The sequence below is a fragment of the Mustela lutreola genome, chromosome 13 (assembly GCF_030435805.1).
Source record: "Mustela lutreola isolate mMusLut2 chromosome 13, mMusLut2.pri, whole genome shotgun sequence".
NCBI classification, from domain to species: domain Eukaryota; kingdom Metazoa; phylum Chordata; class Mammalia; order Carnivora; family Mustelidae; genus Mustela; species Mustela lutreola.
In genome coordinates, this window is record NC_081302.1 from 59,696,069 (window position 1) to 59,715,652 (window position 19,584).

The 19,584-nt window shown below is 36.4% G+C and overlaps 1 protein-coding gene across 1 annotated transcript in view; it reads left to right on the forward strand.

Moving 5' to 3' along the window:
* Window positions 1-19,584, forward strand: part of RB1 (RB transcriptional corepressor 1) — a 166,290-nt gene that overhangs the window by 34,679 nt on the left and 112,027 nt on the right. The window contains exons 5-7 of the mRNA XM_059144350.1: window positions 12,928-12,966; window positions 13,950-14,017; window positions 17,624-17,734. Of these exons, the coding sequence (XP_059000333.1) occupies window positions 12,928-12,966; window positions 13,950-14,017; window positions 17,624-17,734 (218 nt within the window). The remainder of the gene's footprint in view (window positions 1-12,927; window positions 12,967-13,949; window positions 14,018-17,623; window positions 17,735-19,584) is intronic.

Here is a 19,584-nt window from a genome sequence, read left to right on the forward strand (position 1 = left end):
GTTTTAGTGCTTAGTTTTCTCGGGTGTTAACTGAGTTGATAATGGTGCCTACCCTGTTACATTTTTTAATGTACTAAATGAGATAATGCAGATGGTGCTGAGTCCAGTACCTGTAATAAACAGTAAACTTTCCACTAATGTTTACAGTTTTGTTTTTCTTAAGTAAGCTGTGTGCCCAATGTGGGGCTTCAACTCTTGACCCAGAAATCAAGAGCCACATGTTCTACCAACTGAGCTAGCCAGGTGCCCCTCCAGGAATGTTTATAAAACAAAAAAAATTTCTGGCCCAGTTTAGGAAAATTTACATACTATATCCCCCCTTAAAAATCAGACTGTACAAGAATAAAGAAGCTGATCAAAAGAGGGACAAACAGCTACTGGACCATGAGGGGAGAATTCGAGAAATAAGTGACACCATAAGACGAAACAACATTAGAATAATTGGGATTCCAGAAGAAGAAGAAAGTGAGAGGGGAGCAGAAGGTATACTGGAGAGAATTATTGGGGAGAATTTCCCCAATATGGCAAAGGGAACAAGCATCAAAATTCAGGAGGTTCAGAGAATGCCCCTCAAAATAAATAAGAATAGGCCCACACCCCGTCACATAATAGTAAAATTTACAAGTCTCAATGACAAAGAGAAAATCCTGAAAGCAGCCCGGGAAAAGAAGTCTGTAACATACAATGGTAAAAATATTAGATTGGCAGCTGACTTATCCACAGAGACCTGGCAGGCCAGAAAGAGCTGGCATGATATTTTCAGAGCACTAAACGAGAAAAACATGCAGCCAAGAATACTATATCCAGCTAGGCTATCATTGAAAATAGAAGGAGAGATTAAAAGCTTCCAGGACAAACAACAACTGAAAGAATTTGCAAATACCAAACCAGCTCTACAGGAAATATTGAAAGGGGTCCTCTAAGCAAAGAGAGAGCCTACAAGTGGTAGATCAGAAAGGAACAGAGACCATATACAGTAACAGTCACCTTACAGGCAATACAATGGCACTAAATTCATATCTCTCAATAGTTACCCTGAATGTGAATGGGCTAAATGCCCCTGTCAAAAGACACAGGGTATCAGAATGGATAAAAAAACAAAACCCATCTATATGTTGCCTCCAAGAAACACATTTTAAGCCCGAAGACACCTCCAGATTTAAAGTGAGGGGGTGGAAAAGAATTTACCATGCTAATGGACATCAGAAGAAAGCAGGAGTGGCAATCCTTATATCAGATCAATTAGATTTTAAGCCAAAGACTGTAATAAGAGATGAGGAAGGACACTATATCATACTCAAAGGGTCTGTCCAACAAGAAGATTTAACAATTTTAAATATCTATGCCCCCAACGTGGGAGCAGCCAACTATATAAACCAATTAATAACAAAATCAAAGAAACACATAAACAACAATACAATAATAGTAGGGGACTTTAATATTCCCCTCACTGAAATGGACAGGTCATCCAAGCAAAAGATCAGCAAGGAAATAAAGGCCTTAAATGACACACTGGACCAGATGGACATCACAGATATATTCAGAATATTTCATCCTAAAGCAACAGAATACACATTCTTCTCTAGTGCACATGGAACATTCTCCAGAATAGATCACATCCTCGGTCCTAAATCAGGACTCAACCGGTATCAAAAGATTGGGATCATTCCCTGCATATTTTCAGACCACAATGCTCTAAAGCTAGAACTCAACCACAAAAGGAAGTTTGGAAAGAACCCAAATACATGGAGACTAAACAGTATCCTTCTAAAGAATGAATGGGTCAACCGGGAAATTAAAGAAGAATTGAAAAAAATCATGGAAACAAATGATAATGAAAATACAACGGTTCAAAATCTGTGGGACACAACAAAGGCAGTCCTGAGAGGAAAATATATAGCGGTACAAGCCTTTCTCAAGAAACAAGAAAGGTCTCAGGTACACAACCTAACCCTACACCTAAAGGAGCTGGAGAAAGAACAAGAAAGAAACCCTAAGCCCAGCAGGAGAAGAGAAATCATAAAGATCAGAGCAGAAATCAATGAAATAGAAACCAAAAAAACAATAGAACAAATCAACGAAACTAGGAGCTGGTTCTTTGAAAGAATTAATAAAATTGATAAACCCCTGGCCCGACTTATCAAAAAGAAAAGAGAAAGGACCCAAATAAATAAAATCATGAATGAAAGAGGAGAGATCACAACTAACACCAAGGAAATACAAACTATTATAAGAACATACTATGAGCAACTCTACGGCAATAAATTTGACAATCTGGAAGAAATGGATGCATTCCTAGAAACATATAAACTACCACAACTGAACCATGAAGAAATAGAAAGCCTGAACAGACCCATAACCAGTAAGGAGATTGAAACAGTCATTAAAAATCTCCAAACAAACAAAAGCCCAGGGCCAGACGGCTTCCCGGGGGAATTCTACCAAACATTTAAAGAAGAACTAATTCCTATTCTCCTGAAACTGTTCCAAAAAATAGAAATGGAAGGAAAACTTCCAAACTCATTTTATGAGGCCAGCATCACCTTGATCCCAAAACCAGACAAGGATCCCACCAAAAAAGAGAGCTATAGACCGATATCCTTGATGAACACAGATGCGAAAATACTCAACAAAATACTAGCCAATCGGATTCAACAGTACATTAAAAAGATTATTCACCACGACCAAGTGGGATTTATTCCAGGGCTGCAAGGTTGGTTCAACATCCGCAAATCAGTCAATGTGATACAACACATCAATAAAAGTAAGAACAAGAACCATATGATACTCTCAATAGATGCTGAAAAAGCATTTGACAAAGTACAACATCCCTTCCTGATCAAAACTCTTCAAAGTGTAGGGATAGAGGGCACATACCTCAATATCATCAAAGCCATCTATGAAAAACCCACCGCAAATATCATTCTCAATGGAGAAAAACTGAAAGCTTTTCCGCTAAGGTCAGGAACACGGCAGGGATGTCCATTATCACCACTGCTATTCAACATCGTACTAGAGGTCCTAGCCTCAGCAATCAGACAACAAAAGGAAATTAAAGGCATCCAAATCGGCAAAGAAGAAGTCAAATTATCACTCTTCGCAGATGATATGATACTATATGTGGAAAACCCAAAAGACTCCACTCCAAAACTGCTAGAACTTATACAGGAATTCAGTAAAGTGTCAGGATATAAAATCAATGCACAGAAATCAGTTGCATTTCTCTACACCAACAGCAAGACAGAAGAAAGAGATATTAAGGAGTCAATCCCATTTACAATTGCATCCAAAACCATAAGATACCTAGGAATAAACCTAACCAAAGAGACACAGAATCTATACTCAGAAAACTATAAAGTACTCATGAAAGAAATTGAGGAAGACACAAAGAAATGGAAAAATGTTCCATGCTCCTGGATTGGAAGAATAAATATTGTGAAAATGTCTATGCTACCTAAAGCAATCTACACATTTAATGCAATTCCTATCAAAGTACCATCCATCTTTTTCAAAGAAATGGAACAAATAATTCTAAAATTTATATGGAACCAGAAAAGACCTCGAATAGCCAAAGGGATATTGAAAAAGAAAGCCAACGTTGGTGGCATCACAATTCCGGACTTCAAGCTCTATTACAAAGCTGTCATCATCAAGACAGCATGGTACTGGCACAAAAACAGACACATAGATCAATGGAACAGAATAGAGAGCCCAGAAATAGACCCTCAACTCTATGGTCAACTAATCTTCGACAAAGCAGGAAAGAATGTCCAATGGAAAAAAGACAGCCTTTTCAATAAATGGTGCTGGGAAAATTGGACAGCCACATGCAGAAAAATGAAATTGGACCATTTCCTTACACCACACACAAAAATAGACTCAAAATGGATGAAGGACCTCAATGTACGAAAGGAATCCATCAAAATCCTTGAGGAGAACACGGGCAGCAACCTCTTCGACCTCTGCCGCAGCAACATCTTCCTAGGAACAACGCAAAAGGCAAGGGAAGCAAGGGAAAAAATGAACTACTGGGATTTCATCAAGATCAAAAGCTTTTGCACAGCAAAGGAAACAGTTAACAAAATCAAAAGACAACTGACAGAATGGGAGAAGATATTTGCAAACGACATATCAGATAAAGGACTAGTGTCCAGAATCTATAAAGAACTTAGCAAACTCAACACCCAAAGAACAAATAATCCAATCAAGAAATGGGCAGAAGACATGAACAGACATTTCTGCAAAGAAGACATCCAGATGGCGAACAGACACATGAAAAAGTGCTCCATATCACTCGGCATCAGGGAAATACAAATCAAAACCACAATGAGATATCACCTCACACCAGTCAGAATGGCTAAAATCAACAAGTCAGGAAATGACAGATGCTGGCGAGGATGCGGAGAAAGGGGAACCCTCCTACACTGTTGGTGGGAATGCAAGCTGGTGCAGCCACTCTGGAAAACAGCATGGAGGTTCCTCAAAATGTTGAAAATAGAACTGCCCTATGACCCAGCAATTGCACTATTGGGTATTTACCCTAAAGATACAAATGTAGTGATCCAAAGGGACACATGCACCCGAATGTTTATAGCAGCAATGTCCACAATAGCCAAACTATGGAAAGAACCTAGATGTCCATCAACAGATGAATGGATCAAGAAGATGTGGTATATATACACAATGGAATACTATGCAGCCATCAAAAGAAATGAAATCTTGCCATTTGCGACAACATGGATGGAACTAGAGCGTATCATGCTTAGCGAAATAAGTCAAGCAGAGAAAGACAACTATCATATTATCTCCCTGATATGAGGAAGTGGTGATGCAACATGGAGGCTTAAGTGGGTAGAAGAATAAATGAAACAAGATGGGATTGGGAGGGAGACAAACCATAAGTGACTCTTAATCTCACAAAACAAACTGAGGGTTGCCGGGGGGAGGGGGTTGGGGAGAAGGGCGTGGGATTATGGACATTGGGGAGGGTATGTGATTTGGTGAGTGCTGTGAAGTGTGTAAACCTGGTGATTCACAGACCTGGGGATAAAAATATATGTATATAAAAAATATATGTTTATAAAAAATAAAAAATTAAAAAAAAAAATCAGACTGTACATTTGCAAACCAGGGTTCTTAAAAGTTGTGTATAATAAAATATGTTGAATCTGTTGAATTTATCATTCCCTAAATTATTAGACTACTAATATATGTATATATGTATTTGATATCAATTAACTTCTGGAAATATTATTTTGTAGAATATTCCTTCAGCAATTTTAGGCTAGCTATTAGCTGTTACTGCAAATAAATTAAGAAATTACAACAAGCATTTAACTAAGTGACTCAGCTATATGTTAGTGACATAAAACATCTAGTGACACTATGATTATAGTAAATATAGCAACTAAATTATGTTTTTTAATAAAAATAATGCAGTGATGCATGTGATGCTCTATTGTAGAGGATTCTGTGTGAGAAATAGAAATTATATAGTGTGCAAAATACTGTGTGTGTTTAAGGGCAAGAAGGGTTATTGTGGGGTGCTTTTTTTTTTTTTTAAAGATTTTATTTATTTGACAGAGAGAGAGAGAGATCACAAGAGAGAGGGGGAGAAGCAGGCTCCCTGCTGAGCAGAGAGCCTGATGCGGGGCTCGATCCCAGGACCCTGGGACCATGACCTGAGCCGAATGCAGAGGCTTAACCCACTGAGCCACCCAGGTACCCCTGTGGGATGCTTTTGATCAAGTAAAAATTTTAGGAGAAGGCAGTGTCTGAACAGGTTTAAGGATAAAGTCACCAAACAAAATGTGGAGGAATTGGGACTGAGCTTTCCAGGCAGAGTGATTACATGTGTCCAAAGGCAAAGCAGCAGGATGATGTACTTTGATATTGCTGATGGCTGAAAGGGAGGAAGGGATCCGACTGCTAGGGAGCTTGCTCTTTGTCCTGTAGACAATAGTGACAGAGAGAGAGAGATCACAAGTAGGCAGAGGGGCAGGCAGAGAGAGAGGGGGAAGCAGGCTCCTTACTGAGCACAGAGCCTGATGCAGGGCTTGATCCCAGGACCCTGAGATCATGACCTGAGCCAAAGGCAGCGGCTTAACCCACTGAGCCATCCAGGCACCCCTGAATTTATACACTTTAAAATTAATATAACTTGTTATATGAGATAATTTAGTGCTTATTGGCCTTAAAGTGAATTAGCAGAGTTTTTTTCTATCTTATTTGTACCTTTACTGAAGAACAGTTAGGAAATTTAACTGTGACATCAAAGCCTGTTCATTTCAGAGCAGACTGTGTGTGTGTGTAGATAGAGCAATATGCCATAGTGATTATGGTGACTTTAAAAAAGCTAAACAGATCTAAGTATGAGTATTCAGTCACTTACTGACTGTGTAAGCTAGGGAAATGTTATTTAATCTCTCTAAACCTCAATTTTAATCTAAAATATAGCCAGTAATACTCTCCTTCTAGGGTAATTGTGAGAATTAAGTAAGACGATGTTATTGGTTAGCTCACCTTTCGACACATACTAAGTGTGTAATAAGAACTAGCTTTTTAAGTTTTTATTTAAATTCTAGCTAACACGTAGTATAATACTGGTTTCAGGAGTAGAATTTAGTGATTCGTCACTTACATGTAACACCTAGTGCTCATCCTAAGTGCTCCCCTTAATGCCCATTATCCTGTCTAGCCCATCCCTCACACCCCTTCCCTCCAGCAACCCTCAGTTTGCTTTCTATCATTAACAGTTTCTTATGGTTTGCTTCCCTCTCTCTCTCTATCTCTTTTTTTAATATCCCTTCCCTTAGTTCATCTGTATTGTTTCTTAAATTCCACATAGGAGTGAAATCATATGGTATTTGTCTTTCTCTGACTGATGTATTCTGCTTAACATAATACTCTCCAGCTCTATCCATTTCATTGCAATTGGCAAGATTTCATTCTTTTTGATCGCTGATAAATGGTAGCTTTTAAAGTTATTTTTAGGTTCATTAATGCTGTCACAGAGAAATATAATAACATAAGCCATGAATTTTAAATATTTTGGTAGCTGCATAACAAAAAGTTAAATAAGTGAATTTTATTTTAACATTTTAACCCATATATCCAAAAATATTTCAACATGTATCATTCACACAAAAATTTGAGCACTAATATTTATAGCAACATTATTTATAATATCCATGCTGTAACATGGATGAACCTTGAAAGCATTAAGCTAAGTGAAAGAAACCAGACACAAAAGGCCATATAGTTCATTGTATGAAATGTCCAAACGGACATATCCATAGAGACAGAATGTAAATTTTTAGTGATTGCCAGGCATGGGGAGTACTGCTGTTAAGTATGGGTTTTGTTATGGGGGTGATGGAAATATCTGGAATTAGATAGTGATGGTTGTAAAACAAAGTCAATATACTAAAAATTACTGAATTTATATATTTTTAAGAAAAATTTATTTATCTGGCATAGAGAGTGAGATCACAAGTAGGCAGAGGGGCAGGCAGAGAGAGAGGGGGAAGCAGGCTCCTTACTGAGCACAGAGCCCGTTGCAGGGCTTGATCCCAGGACCCTGAGATCATGACCTGAGCCAAAGGCAGAGGCTTTAACCCCTGAGCCATCCAGGCACCCCTGAATTTATACACTTTAAAATTAATTTTATGTCATATGAGTTTTATTTTAATAAGAACATGAAACTTATAAATGAAATATTTTACTTTTTTTCTCATACTAAGTATTTTTGAGTACTTTGGTGTGTAATTTACATTTATAGCACAGCTACATTTGCAGTAGCCACATTTTAGGTGTTCAGTAGCTGCAACTGCTTGTGGTACCATTTAAGCACAGATTTATAATGAATGCAATTATCTTTTACTGTATGACAGCATTTTATTATGAGTTACATTAAGTTATAAAATAATTTAAAACTGCATCAGACATTAAGCATCTTTTCTATTTAAAAATTCTTTATTGATACTATAAGCTTATTATAAGGTAATTTTCTTCTTCTTTTTTTTTCAGAAGATTTTATTTATTTATTTGAGAGACAGTGAGTGAGAGAGAGAACACTAGTAGAGTAGAGGAGCAGGGGGAGAGAGAGAAGGAGACTCCCCGCGAGCAGAGTGCTCAATGTGGGGCTCTGTCCTAGGACCCCAGGATCATGACCAGAGCCAAGGCAATTGCTTAACTGACTGAGCCATCCAGGCACCCCTAAGTAATTTTCTAATACAAATTTTTAATTTACATATTTTTTGTGACTGGCCCCTTTCCTTAGCATGCTTTTGTGGATCATCCATATTGTAGCATGTTTCAATCCTTTGTTACTCTTTATTATGGAGTAAACCATTGTGTATGGTTTACCACATTTTGTCTATCCATTCATCGGTTTATAGATATTTCCGTTGTATCTTATAAAGTAATTGAGAGTATAGAGGAAAGTGAGTGTATATTTATAGAGTTTGTTATCTTAATTGTCTTATTACCATTTCTTGTTCTTTTCCTTTGTTACCATGGATTTGGTTTACCATCTAGTGTCCTTTGTTTACTCCAATACAGCTTTGATCTTGACTACCTCCTTTGGGCTGGTATTGTCAAATACATCACATTCCTATATGTTATAGGCTTAACAATATAATTATATACATATTGTGTTATACGGTTGCTTTTTACATAATTAGGAGAAGAAAGGAGAATATTCAATTATGCCATCTTTTATCATAACATAATTACCTTTTCCAGTGCTCTTTGTTTTTTCATGTGAATATGAATTACAGTTTTGGGTTACTTGTTTTCAGCCTGAAGAACTTTTTAGTATTTCTTGTAAAGTGAGTCTGTTACCAACAGATTCTCTGCTTTTGTTTGGAAATGTCATTATTTCATCTTCACTTTTTTTTTAAAGGGCATACTCTTTTTTTTTTTTTTTAAGATTTTGTTTATTTGAGAGAGAGAGCACAGGAATAGGGTGAGGGACAGGGGAAGAAGCAGCCTCTCTGCTGAGCAGGGAACCCAATGTTGAGGCTTGATTCCAAGACTCCCAGATCATTAACTGAGTTGATCAGGTATGATCAGGTAATAATCAAGTCAGTTGATTAACCAACTGAGCCACCCAGGCGCTCCTCATCTTCACTTTTGAAAGATAGTTTTGCTGGATGTGATTCTTGGTTAACTTTTTTTTTCTTTCAGTACCTTTAATATGTAATCCTACTGCCTTCTGATCTTCATTGTTTCATGAGAAGTCAGCCGTTAATGTTATTGGGTTCCTTTATACATATTATATCATTTTTCTGTTGTTGCTTTCCTGATTTTTCTCTTTGTCTTTAAACAATTTTACTGTGATATATCTGGGTGTGGATTTCTTTATATTCATCTAATTGGACTTTATATTTTTTGGATGTATAGATTAATGTTTTCATTAGATTTGGGAAGTTTTCAGTTCATTCCTTAAATATTTTTTCTGCTCTTTCCACTCCCCAGCACCTCCCCACCCTCACCCCCAGATCTCTTTCATGTACTCCCATTACACATGTATTGGTGTATTTTTTGGTATCCCACATTTCTGTGAACCTCTTCATTTTTCTTTTCTCTCCCTCTTTGTTCTTCATGCAACATAATCTCTTTTGACCTATCTTCAAGCTTAGTGTTTCCTCATTATGCCAGCTCAGATCTACTGTGTAGCCCATCTAATGAATTTTTTATTTTTGTTATTGTACTTTTCAACCTAAATTTCCATTTGATTCTTTTCAAATAATTTCTCTTTATTGATACTCTCTATTGGATGAGACAGTGTCAGAATACCTTTCTTTCTTCCTTAAGCACGGTTACCTTCAGTTCTTTGAGTATATTTACAGTAGCTCTTTTGAAGTCTCTGTTGAGTCTGGTGCCAGAGTTCTCTCAAGTACAGTTTTTTTTTTTTTTTTTTTTTTGCCTGCTTTTTTCCCATGTAGAGGTCATACATTCCTACTTCTTTACGTATTTCACTTATTTTTGAAAACTGAACATTTTTGATAACACCGTGGTAATTCTAGGTACTGATTATCCTTTCTCTTGGGGATTTCTCTTGTGGTTATTTATTTGTTTAGTGACCTCTCTGTATTATTTCAGTGAGGTCTGTTTATTCCATAGTGTGTAGCCTCTGCTATTGCTCTTCAGTGTAGCCATTGGGTATGCAGCAGTTACTCTGAGGTGAGTCATTTTCAAGGGGTTCTCTTGACAGTCTTGTCCCCTGATCTTATTTATTTTTTTTAGATTTATTTATTTATTTAATAGAGAGACCCAGCAAGAGAGGGAATACAAGCAGGGGGAGTGAGAGAGGGAGAAGCAGGCTTCCCACCGAGCAGGGAGCCCAATGTGGGGCTCCATCCCAAGACCTCAGGATCATGACCCAAGCTGAAGGCAGATGCTCAACAACTGAGCCACCCAGGCATTCCCCCCTAACCCCTGATCTCTTATTAATACCTAGCTGTTACCTTGCACTAATTGCTGACTATTCTGCTGTTTATGACAATACCCCACGTTTGAAATTGCTTCACAGTCTGATCCAATTAAATTTGGCTCCCTTTGCAAGAATAGTCTTTGAGGTTAGTCTTGAGGCTTGTTCTTTTTCCAGGAGAGCCCTTCTTAGCTGTTACTTCCCCTTGTTCTCTCTTTGGTGGTCTGGAATTTAGCTTGTTGCTTTCATAAAACTGTTAGCTTCCTCTTAACTTGCTCACCACCAAAATTTCCATTGTTTTCAATAGCAATTAGCCTTGAAAGTCCCCACACTATGTTCCAAATAAAGTTAATTACCTTGGAGAGAGCTTCAGAACTCCTTTTTCTTGGGTTGCTTGGGTGGCTCAGTTGGTTAAGTGTCTGACTTCGCCTTAGGTCATGATCTCAGGGTCCTGGGATTGGGCCCTGCATAGGGCTCAGTGTTCCACTCTCCTGCCCTCTTCCTCTGCTTTCCTTCCCCTCTCCCCATTCTTGCTTTCTCTGTGTCTCTCTCTTGAATTAAAAAAAAAAAATTCTTATCTTTTTTTTTTTTTTTTTAAATTCTTATCTTTTAAGACTTGCCTCTCCCCCTGGCCATCATTTCTGTGCCACTGCTTGGGAGGTCAGCATGGGGACAGTGTCTTCTTCTTTTGTAATGTCACCCCTGCTTTAAGAGTCTCATTGAGGGGTTGCTTGGGTACTCGTATTGTTAAGCAGCTGACTCTTGGTTTCAGCTCAGGTCATGATCTCACAGTCATGAGATCCAGCCCTGTGGCTGGCTCTGCACTGAGTCGAGCATGGAGCTTGCTTAGGATTCTCTCTCTCTTCTCCCTCTGCCCCTGTGCATGTGCACGTTCTAGCTCTCTCTCTCTCTCTCTCAAAAAATAAATAAATAAATAAACTTAAAAAAAAAAAAAGAGGGGCTCTTGGGTGGCTCAGTTGGATAGGCATCTAACTTTCACTTGGGTCATGATCCCAGGGTCTAGGGATCAAGCCCCGAGTTGGGCTCCCTGCTCAGCAGGAAGTGTGCTTCTCCCTCTCCCACTGTGCCTATTTTATTTATTTATTTATTTGACAGATCACAAGTGGGCAGAGAGGCAGGCAGAGACAGAGAGCGGGGGAAGCAGGCTCCCCACTGAGCAGAGAGCCTGATGCAGGGTTCAATCCAAGAACCCTGGGATCATGACCTGAGCTGAAGGCAGAGGCTTTAACCCACTGAGCCACCCAGGCGCCCTGCCCACTGTGCCTATTATCTCTCTCTCTCTCCTGCTCTCTCTAAAGTTAAAAAAAAAAAAAAAAGTATCACTGAGGAGAGGTAATAGTCTCTGGTTTTCTCAGATTGCCTTTCATGTCTGAAACCTCCGTCCTGTGAATTGACTGGAGTAAGAGAAGTGAAGGCCCCAATATTGATCTGCTGTGCCTGGAATAGAACTTTTGCTGTATACGTGGTAGCTAAGTGGAGGATGGGAGCCCCAGACCTCTCAGCTCCTCCTGCCTGGGATAGACTTTCTACAACTCAAAGCTCGGGGTGATTAGAGGTGCTAGTAACCTTCCTTTCCCAGAGTGATGGTCCTAGGCTGGGAGCAGAGGAGAGAAGGAGTCCTGTGTCTTAGCTGCACCTGCCCAAGTAGAGCTTTATAATGCTGAGCTGGAGAGGAGGAAGTGAGCTTTGCTTTGAATTCCACAATTTTTGTTCTTGCCAGGAGTTAGTATATTTTCTTGAAAAAATATTTCCTTTTTTGCTGTATGCCCTTAGGAGAATTTCCAGAGACTTTAAATGACTTTTTAAATAATTTCAATGAATTGTAGTTATTATACTGGGAAGCAGGTCTGCGAAGATTCTAATTCTGTCATTGTCCTAAACAAATAGATTTTATAGTACTTTTAAGTTGAGTTATTTTAGTGAGGCTACTAGTTAAGTAAGCTTTTATGACCTGATCTGGGATTCTAACTAAATCAAGATTTAATTACAAAATGTATTCTGAGTTACAAATGCACATATGAAATTCAGTCCTTTTGTAATTAGATATTACAAAATGTGTGATATTACAGATGTGTGAAGTGTCATGTATTAGAAAAATTTACTTTAACTTTTTAAAATAATTCTATAATTTAAAAAAAAATGTATACTTTTTTAAAAAAGATTTTTTATTATGGAGAGAATGTGCACATGAGCAGGGGGAAGGGCAGACGGAAAGGAAGAGAATCTCAAGCAGACTCCCTATTGAGCTTGGAGCCCAGTGCGGGGCTCCATCCAGCAACCCTGAGATCAGGACCTGAGCCAAAACCCCAAAGCTGGACACTCAGCAGAGCTACTTGGGCACCCCAAAAATGTATACTTCTTGAAATAAGATGAAAAAAGCATCATAAGATTGATTTTTACATTATGAAAAAAAATTTTAAAGTAACTTTTAAAAAAGCCATAATGTTAATATAATTATTTCTTTGTTTTAGGACATGTGAACTTATATATTTGACACAACCCAGCACTTTGTAAGTAGTTCAGAGCAAGTTAATTTTATCTTTTTGGCGTTTCAAAAGATTTTTCTGGAAGAATCCCAAACATGTTGATAATGCCAGGGTTAGTTTGATTGATTATAGCATGCTACATCATAAATTAAGGTCATAGATTTAAAACCCTATGTAGATTATTTATCTTCTCACAAAGAAAATTGTATGAAATATGTGCCTTTTACTACAAGGAGAACTAATAGGGTGGAAGTAGATTCAGTGCAACGTATCAACAGTTCTGGAAAAAACGTAAATTCACTGAGTTAATCTTTTTTAAGTATCTGTTATTGACATTTTATTAACTTTATTAAGACTAAGAACATAGTTTTTGTGTAAGAGTAAATGTGACAATGTATATTAAAATTTCCAAATTATTTTTTTTAATGTATGATACATGCTCCAACAGTATACCCATGTAAGAGCTCTAGAGGTTTTCTTTGGAAACAGAATGTGTAGTATAAGAGGTTTTCTGCCCCACTGACCTACTACTATTGAAGGTGATTGATATAATGGGAAATTATGTGTTTATTCATTATATTAATCTAGTCCAGTTGTTAATATCAACAGGTTATCAAGGCATAGTATTAAATTGGTAGAGTTGTCCAAACCTCTGTTTTTCTGCTAAAGTGTTGGTTTTAATTAGAAAGCAAGGAGCAGAAAAGTATTAAGTAATTGGAAGCAAAGTACATCATAGTATATAACTTCTTGTGCATATTTTTAGTTTAGAATTGAAATATTCAATATTTCCTTCACAAGATATATACTGTTCTCTGGGCTAAATATAAATATCTTGGTGAAAACACTAATTGAGACAAATTGAGTTACTGTGTAAATTACGCCTTTAAAATTGATTGTATTCTCTTATGCAGTCAGTTTAGGCCTATAATTTAAAACAAGCAAAAAGAAGAGATAGTTGGAAAATTGTCAGTATAAAAATTTTTTCCTGCTTTCTATTTGTTTACTAGGATATCTACTGAAATAAACTCTGTGTTGGTGCTAAAAGTTTCTTGGATCACATTTTTACTAGCTAAAGGTAAAGTCATTATGTTTGTTACATTGTTACATGTTAATGTTTCAAATGTAATAATTTTTTTGGACTAGGTTCAAAAAATTCTTTTCAATTTAATGTTCTTCTCCCACACTCTGCAGTTCTCTGTGCAGCTTTTTAACCTATTGACAAGTTGTTATGGAAGCAACTTTGGAAATGTCTCATTTCATTTCTGTTTGTAGTACCTCTTATCCTTCTTTTCTTTTTTTTTTAAAGAATAATGTTACTATTTTTATAAAAATGGTACATATTCATGATACAGAATTCAAATAATACACCAAATGCGAAGAAAAATTATGCAAAACCTACCCATAAATAAATAATCATTAAAATTAGGTGATTTTCATTTGAGATACATTTTTGTGCATAAAATCTGATAAAAAAAGAATGGAGAAGTGTGCATCCACAAACAGATCTAATTTTTTAAAAATAAAATCATAGGAACGCCTGGGTGAATGAGTTGGTTGGACGACTGCCTTGGGCTCAGTCATGATCCCGGAGTCCCGGGATCGAGTCCCGCATCGGGCTCCCAGCTCCATGGGGAGTCTGCTTCTCCCTCTGACCTTCTTCTTGCTCATGCTCTCTCTCACTGTCTCTCTCTCAAAAAAAAAAAAAAAAAAAAAAAGGAATCATATTACAGTGTAACATGTAGACATAAAAATTAATTTTACTCAAACTTTAAAGAAGAAAATAAATAAGAGAAATGGGAGGAATTACTTAAATTTAGATAAATGTTTTGTCACTTAAACAGTATTATTTCCTAAAATATTTCTCTAAGATTATGAAGAAGCACTTTTAAAAAATTAAGGTTAGAATCTTTATTTTACTTAACTTTGTGTTAGGTTATTTGAGGTTCAGTACCTTAACTAGAATATCTCTTGATTTTTATTATTCCATATTAGTCTTTCTTTCAATACTATATCTCTTTTTATTTTATTTTTTTTTTAAAGATTTTATTTATTTATTTGTCAGAGAGCGAGCGAGAGCGAGCACAGGCAGACAGAGTGGAAGGCAGAGTCAGAGGGAGAAGCAGGCTCCCTGCGGAGCAAGGAGCCCGATGTGGGACTCGATCCCAGGATGCTGGGATCATGACCTGAGCCGAAGGCAGCTGCTCAACCAACTGAGCCACCCAGGCGTCCCCTATATCTCTTTTTAAACTGAAGGTTTTGCTCTTCATTTCAAAGATATCTTAACACACTACATTTTAAAATATTATTCTAGGGGTGCCTGGGTGTCTCAGTGGGTTAAAGCCTCTGTCTTCCGCTCAGGTCATGATCTCAGGGTCCTGGGATTGAGCCCCACATCGGGCTTTCTGCTCAGTGGGGAGCCTGCTTTCCCCTCTCTCTCTCTGCCTGCCTCTCTGCCTACTTGTGATCTCTGTCAAAAAAATAAATATTTAAAAAATATATTATTCTATTCAGGTAGGTATTATTTTTATTCTGTTATGTTTCAGGAATTTAACCGTCTTTAAAAAAATTTTTTTTTCAAGATTTTATTTGAGAGAGTGAACACAAGTAGGGGGAGCAGCAAGCAGAGGGAGAGGGAGAAGCAGGCTCCTCAATGAGCAAGCAACCTGATGTGAGGCTTGATCCCAGCGCCCCTGGGATCATGACATGAGCCAAGGGCAGATCCTTAACCAACTGAGCCACCCAGGTGCCCCAGGAACTTAATTATCTTATGTTGAATTATTTTTGTCCTCCTTCATATTCAGTTTCTTTTCTTGTATTATTCTGATCTTTGGTCTTTTTCTTATGTATTAACTATTTTTGGCTCAAGCCTTTCTTCTCTTTTGAGCTAACCTATGTTTGTAATGGTGTTATTTGGTCCTCACTTTTCCCTTAGCTTTTTATTATTGTTGTTTTTATATAATTTGTTTTTTATTTCTTAGTGCAAGAAGTCATAGGGCGTTTTCTTTTTATAGATTATCTTCTAGATCAGGTTCTCTCTCTGACTTTTCCCCTTCTTACGTAGTGACTCTATTTTTTCTTTTTCTTTTCAGTAGTATGTTTGCGTAATCTCTGGGCTTCTCATTCTCTATCCCCTCCCCATGTTACTAAGACTTAGTAACAACTCTGACCTGGTGTTCTGCTTTCTTTGATGTGGCTGGGGTGTGATGTTCTGTTTTCTCTGATGTGGTATGAATAAATCTCTTTTTACTCTCCTTGCATTTTATCTTTGGCTAGTTGTGTTCCCCAAAGAGCTACAATATGAATACAGGCTTTTTATTTTACTTACTTTTAGTTAGGGGGTGAGGGAGAAAATGGAGAATTCATCTGGAATGATACAAGTCTTTGTCCTTCTGAGATTTTTGTTAGAATAAATTCTAAAATAGAACACTTATAGTGGTAAATACATCCTGTTTCCATAATGGGATTGTGTTGGGATTCATTTTGGTCCCCAATTCAGCATAGAACACCAGAATCTCTGTGTTTACCAGAAAGTTAGCTATCAAAAAAATAAAAACAAAACAAAACAAAGCAAACCCCCCAGAAAAAAAAAAGTTAGCTTTTGTATATTTCCTGTGTTTTACCCTTATCCCATCATCAGCAATTTCTCCTCCCTCCAACTCAGAAGAGGTGGCGAGGGATACTCTCAGTCAGTGTCTCTCAAATCTGTTGTTGGTACTGACACTTAACCAGTACAGTTTTTCCTTTTGTTTTATTGGGTATTGGAAGAGAATTGTTTGATCTGGCTCTACCCTACTGATTTTAACTATAAGTCCTTGATACCATTCTTTACTTGTATGATGTTTCTTTAATTACTTCTGTTACAAACATATGTTTGCACTATACCTATGAGTATTAAAAAATCTTCCTGATGCAGAGTTACTTGCTTTCTCACATAGTTTCTATAATTCAATATTTGTTGGGATTATCAATGGTTTAGCAGGCAGATACCAAGAAGATAGAAAGTGAGCCGAATTAAACTTTGAGAACAACAAGCAAATATATCATAGCTATATTTGATTATGATTTGTATAGCTACACTGTTTTTTTCTCAGATATTTATTATATGCATTTATTTCCTCACAACACTCCAGTTGTATATTTTCTGTACTAACTTTTTAAGATTTTATGCTAAAGAATTACTTTATAGATGACTTTTCAGTTATATGTTAATTTTGTTATTAATGACTTTGGTTATGGTAATATTTTGGAGGGGGGTTAAAATTGAAAATATATGAAGTTTCATAAATAAGTAGAATTAAAGATTACCATGTAGCATACTTCAAAATTACTTTCAGAAGTAATAAATTCTATAACTCTTACCAAAACCAGAAATAAGTTTAAAAAAGCAACAAACAGAATGAATTTAGACATAGGGAATGAACTATAATAATAATTTCTAGATGTCAGATTCTCATGGTAGACTTATATGTCACTGATTTCATAACTTCATATTCTTTTATTTATACTTTTATGTATTTCAGATCTGAGTTTTTGCAAGGCAGAAAAAATGTTAAGTTCTTTAACATGCCTTTATTCTTGAATAAATCAGTATATGCATATGCCCATACTCACGATATTCCCTGATTTAAAGATCTCAGTCTCTGATCTGTTACTTTACATTGTAAACCTATTTTATTTTCAGGGGAAGTGTTGCAAATGGAGGATGATCTCGTCATCTCATTTCAGTTAATGCTCTGTGTCCTTGACTATTTTATTAAACTCTCACCTCCTGCATTGCTTAAAGAACCGTATAGTAAGTATTTTAAATAATTTATGCATCTTCTATATCATTATTCAACAGTTTTTGTTTAATGAATCAAATATGTTCTAGAGCTGAAGGAATGATAAAAAATAAATCAGACATGGACTCTGCCCTCAAGTAGTATAGGATATAGAAGTAGAGATAAGACAAGTAAATAAAGAAGTAGTATATGGCCATTTTCTCAGTGGTCTGGGCCAAAATACAGTAAATGCTATGAGAGTTCAGGAAGCGAGAAAGATTTTCAGCTGGGGAAGACCAAGAAGACCATATAAAAGAGGTGGATTTTGAACTGAGTATTGAAGAGTAGATAGCATTTGAGTGTTTGGGGAAGTTGGAGTAGGATGTTTCTGGTAAAAAGAAAGTTAGGAGGTAAGGCACAGATATGAATGAAACTTGTTGAGAAAGAGTAGCCCATTTTGCTGGAGAAGATCACCTAATTTGTATTATTGGATGCTATGATTATTATGTGACTCATTTTTTTTTTTTTGTATATGAATTGTAATTGATCTACCTCAAGGGGTGATGTGGTTGGAAGTATTCTTAAATGAAAGTAACCGTTTCTAAAAAAAAAATTAAACATAAAAAATAAAAAAATAACTTGCTGAAATAGATAGCATTAAGCAGAGACAAATATATTCCTCTGAGAATGGAATTGCTTCTTTTGGTGCCATCAAGAGTAGGATATCAAAATCACTTATATCATAGAAAAATGTAAACTTAACTAAGGCTGAATTGATTCATTGGTCCTAAAATGATTAAAGAATTAATAATACTAAAAATAATAGAGGACAGATCAAAACATGGAAGTCTCAGTGTTGGAAGTGCCTGAGAAGCAGAAGCCTAATTAATCCTTTTGAACAATAGCTTCATGGAAAATGGAATTTGGAGCAGAATTTCCAAAATGTGTTGAACATGGTTTGACAGAAAAAGGTCACAAGCAGAAACCACCTATAGAACAGGAGAAAAGAAATAGAAAACAAATATATTTTTAAAAATTCCGAATCTGTAAAGATTATATATATTTTTTTCTTCACTTTTTTCCATGTTACAAGTTTAATAAATTGATGTAGGATGTTAATTAGGTTGATAGGCATTGTTCTTTTGAATCATTGGAAAGTACATTTAATTCTCTAAGTGCTGTGTTAAAGAGAAACCAGGATGAGGTGATAAATTGGCTGAGTAAGGTAAACTTATAATTAACTTTTTATTATGGAGAATTTAAAGCATCTACAAAAGTAGACAGTAGTATAATAAACCCCCTGTACTTAAAGTACCTACCTTCAGCATATGGTCAGTCTGTAGCCCCATCTGCTGCCCAGTTGCATCAACTATATTATTTTGAAGTACATCTTCGCATACCATTTCATCCTTATGAATTTTAATATGTGTCTCTAAATATAGTCTTTTTAAAAAGCATAATAACTACCATTATCACACCTAAAAATCACTTAATAACCTACCACCAAGTATCTAGTAAATGTTCAGACTTTCAGTTGTCTAATAAAAGTGATTTTAAAACTTTTTTACAGGTTGACTAAATCAGAATCAAAGATCTATACCTTATGACTGTTTGATACACTTTTGAGACTTTTAAAAAACTTCCTTCTCCATTGGTCTTTTTTTCCTTATAATTTATTCATTAAATAATAGGTGGTTTATTCTGTGGGGTTTCTCATGGTTTAATTTTTTCTGATTTTGCATCCTGTTGTATAGTTTAACATATTTCTGTATTCTCTGTTTCCTGTAAATTGTTGGTCAGCCCTGGAGGCAGTTAATACTTTTCATACTTAGTCATCTGTTATCTCTTTAATAGCTGAATTCATTTTCAGTTTGAATTGGGA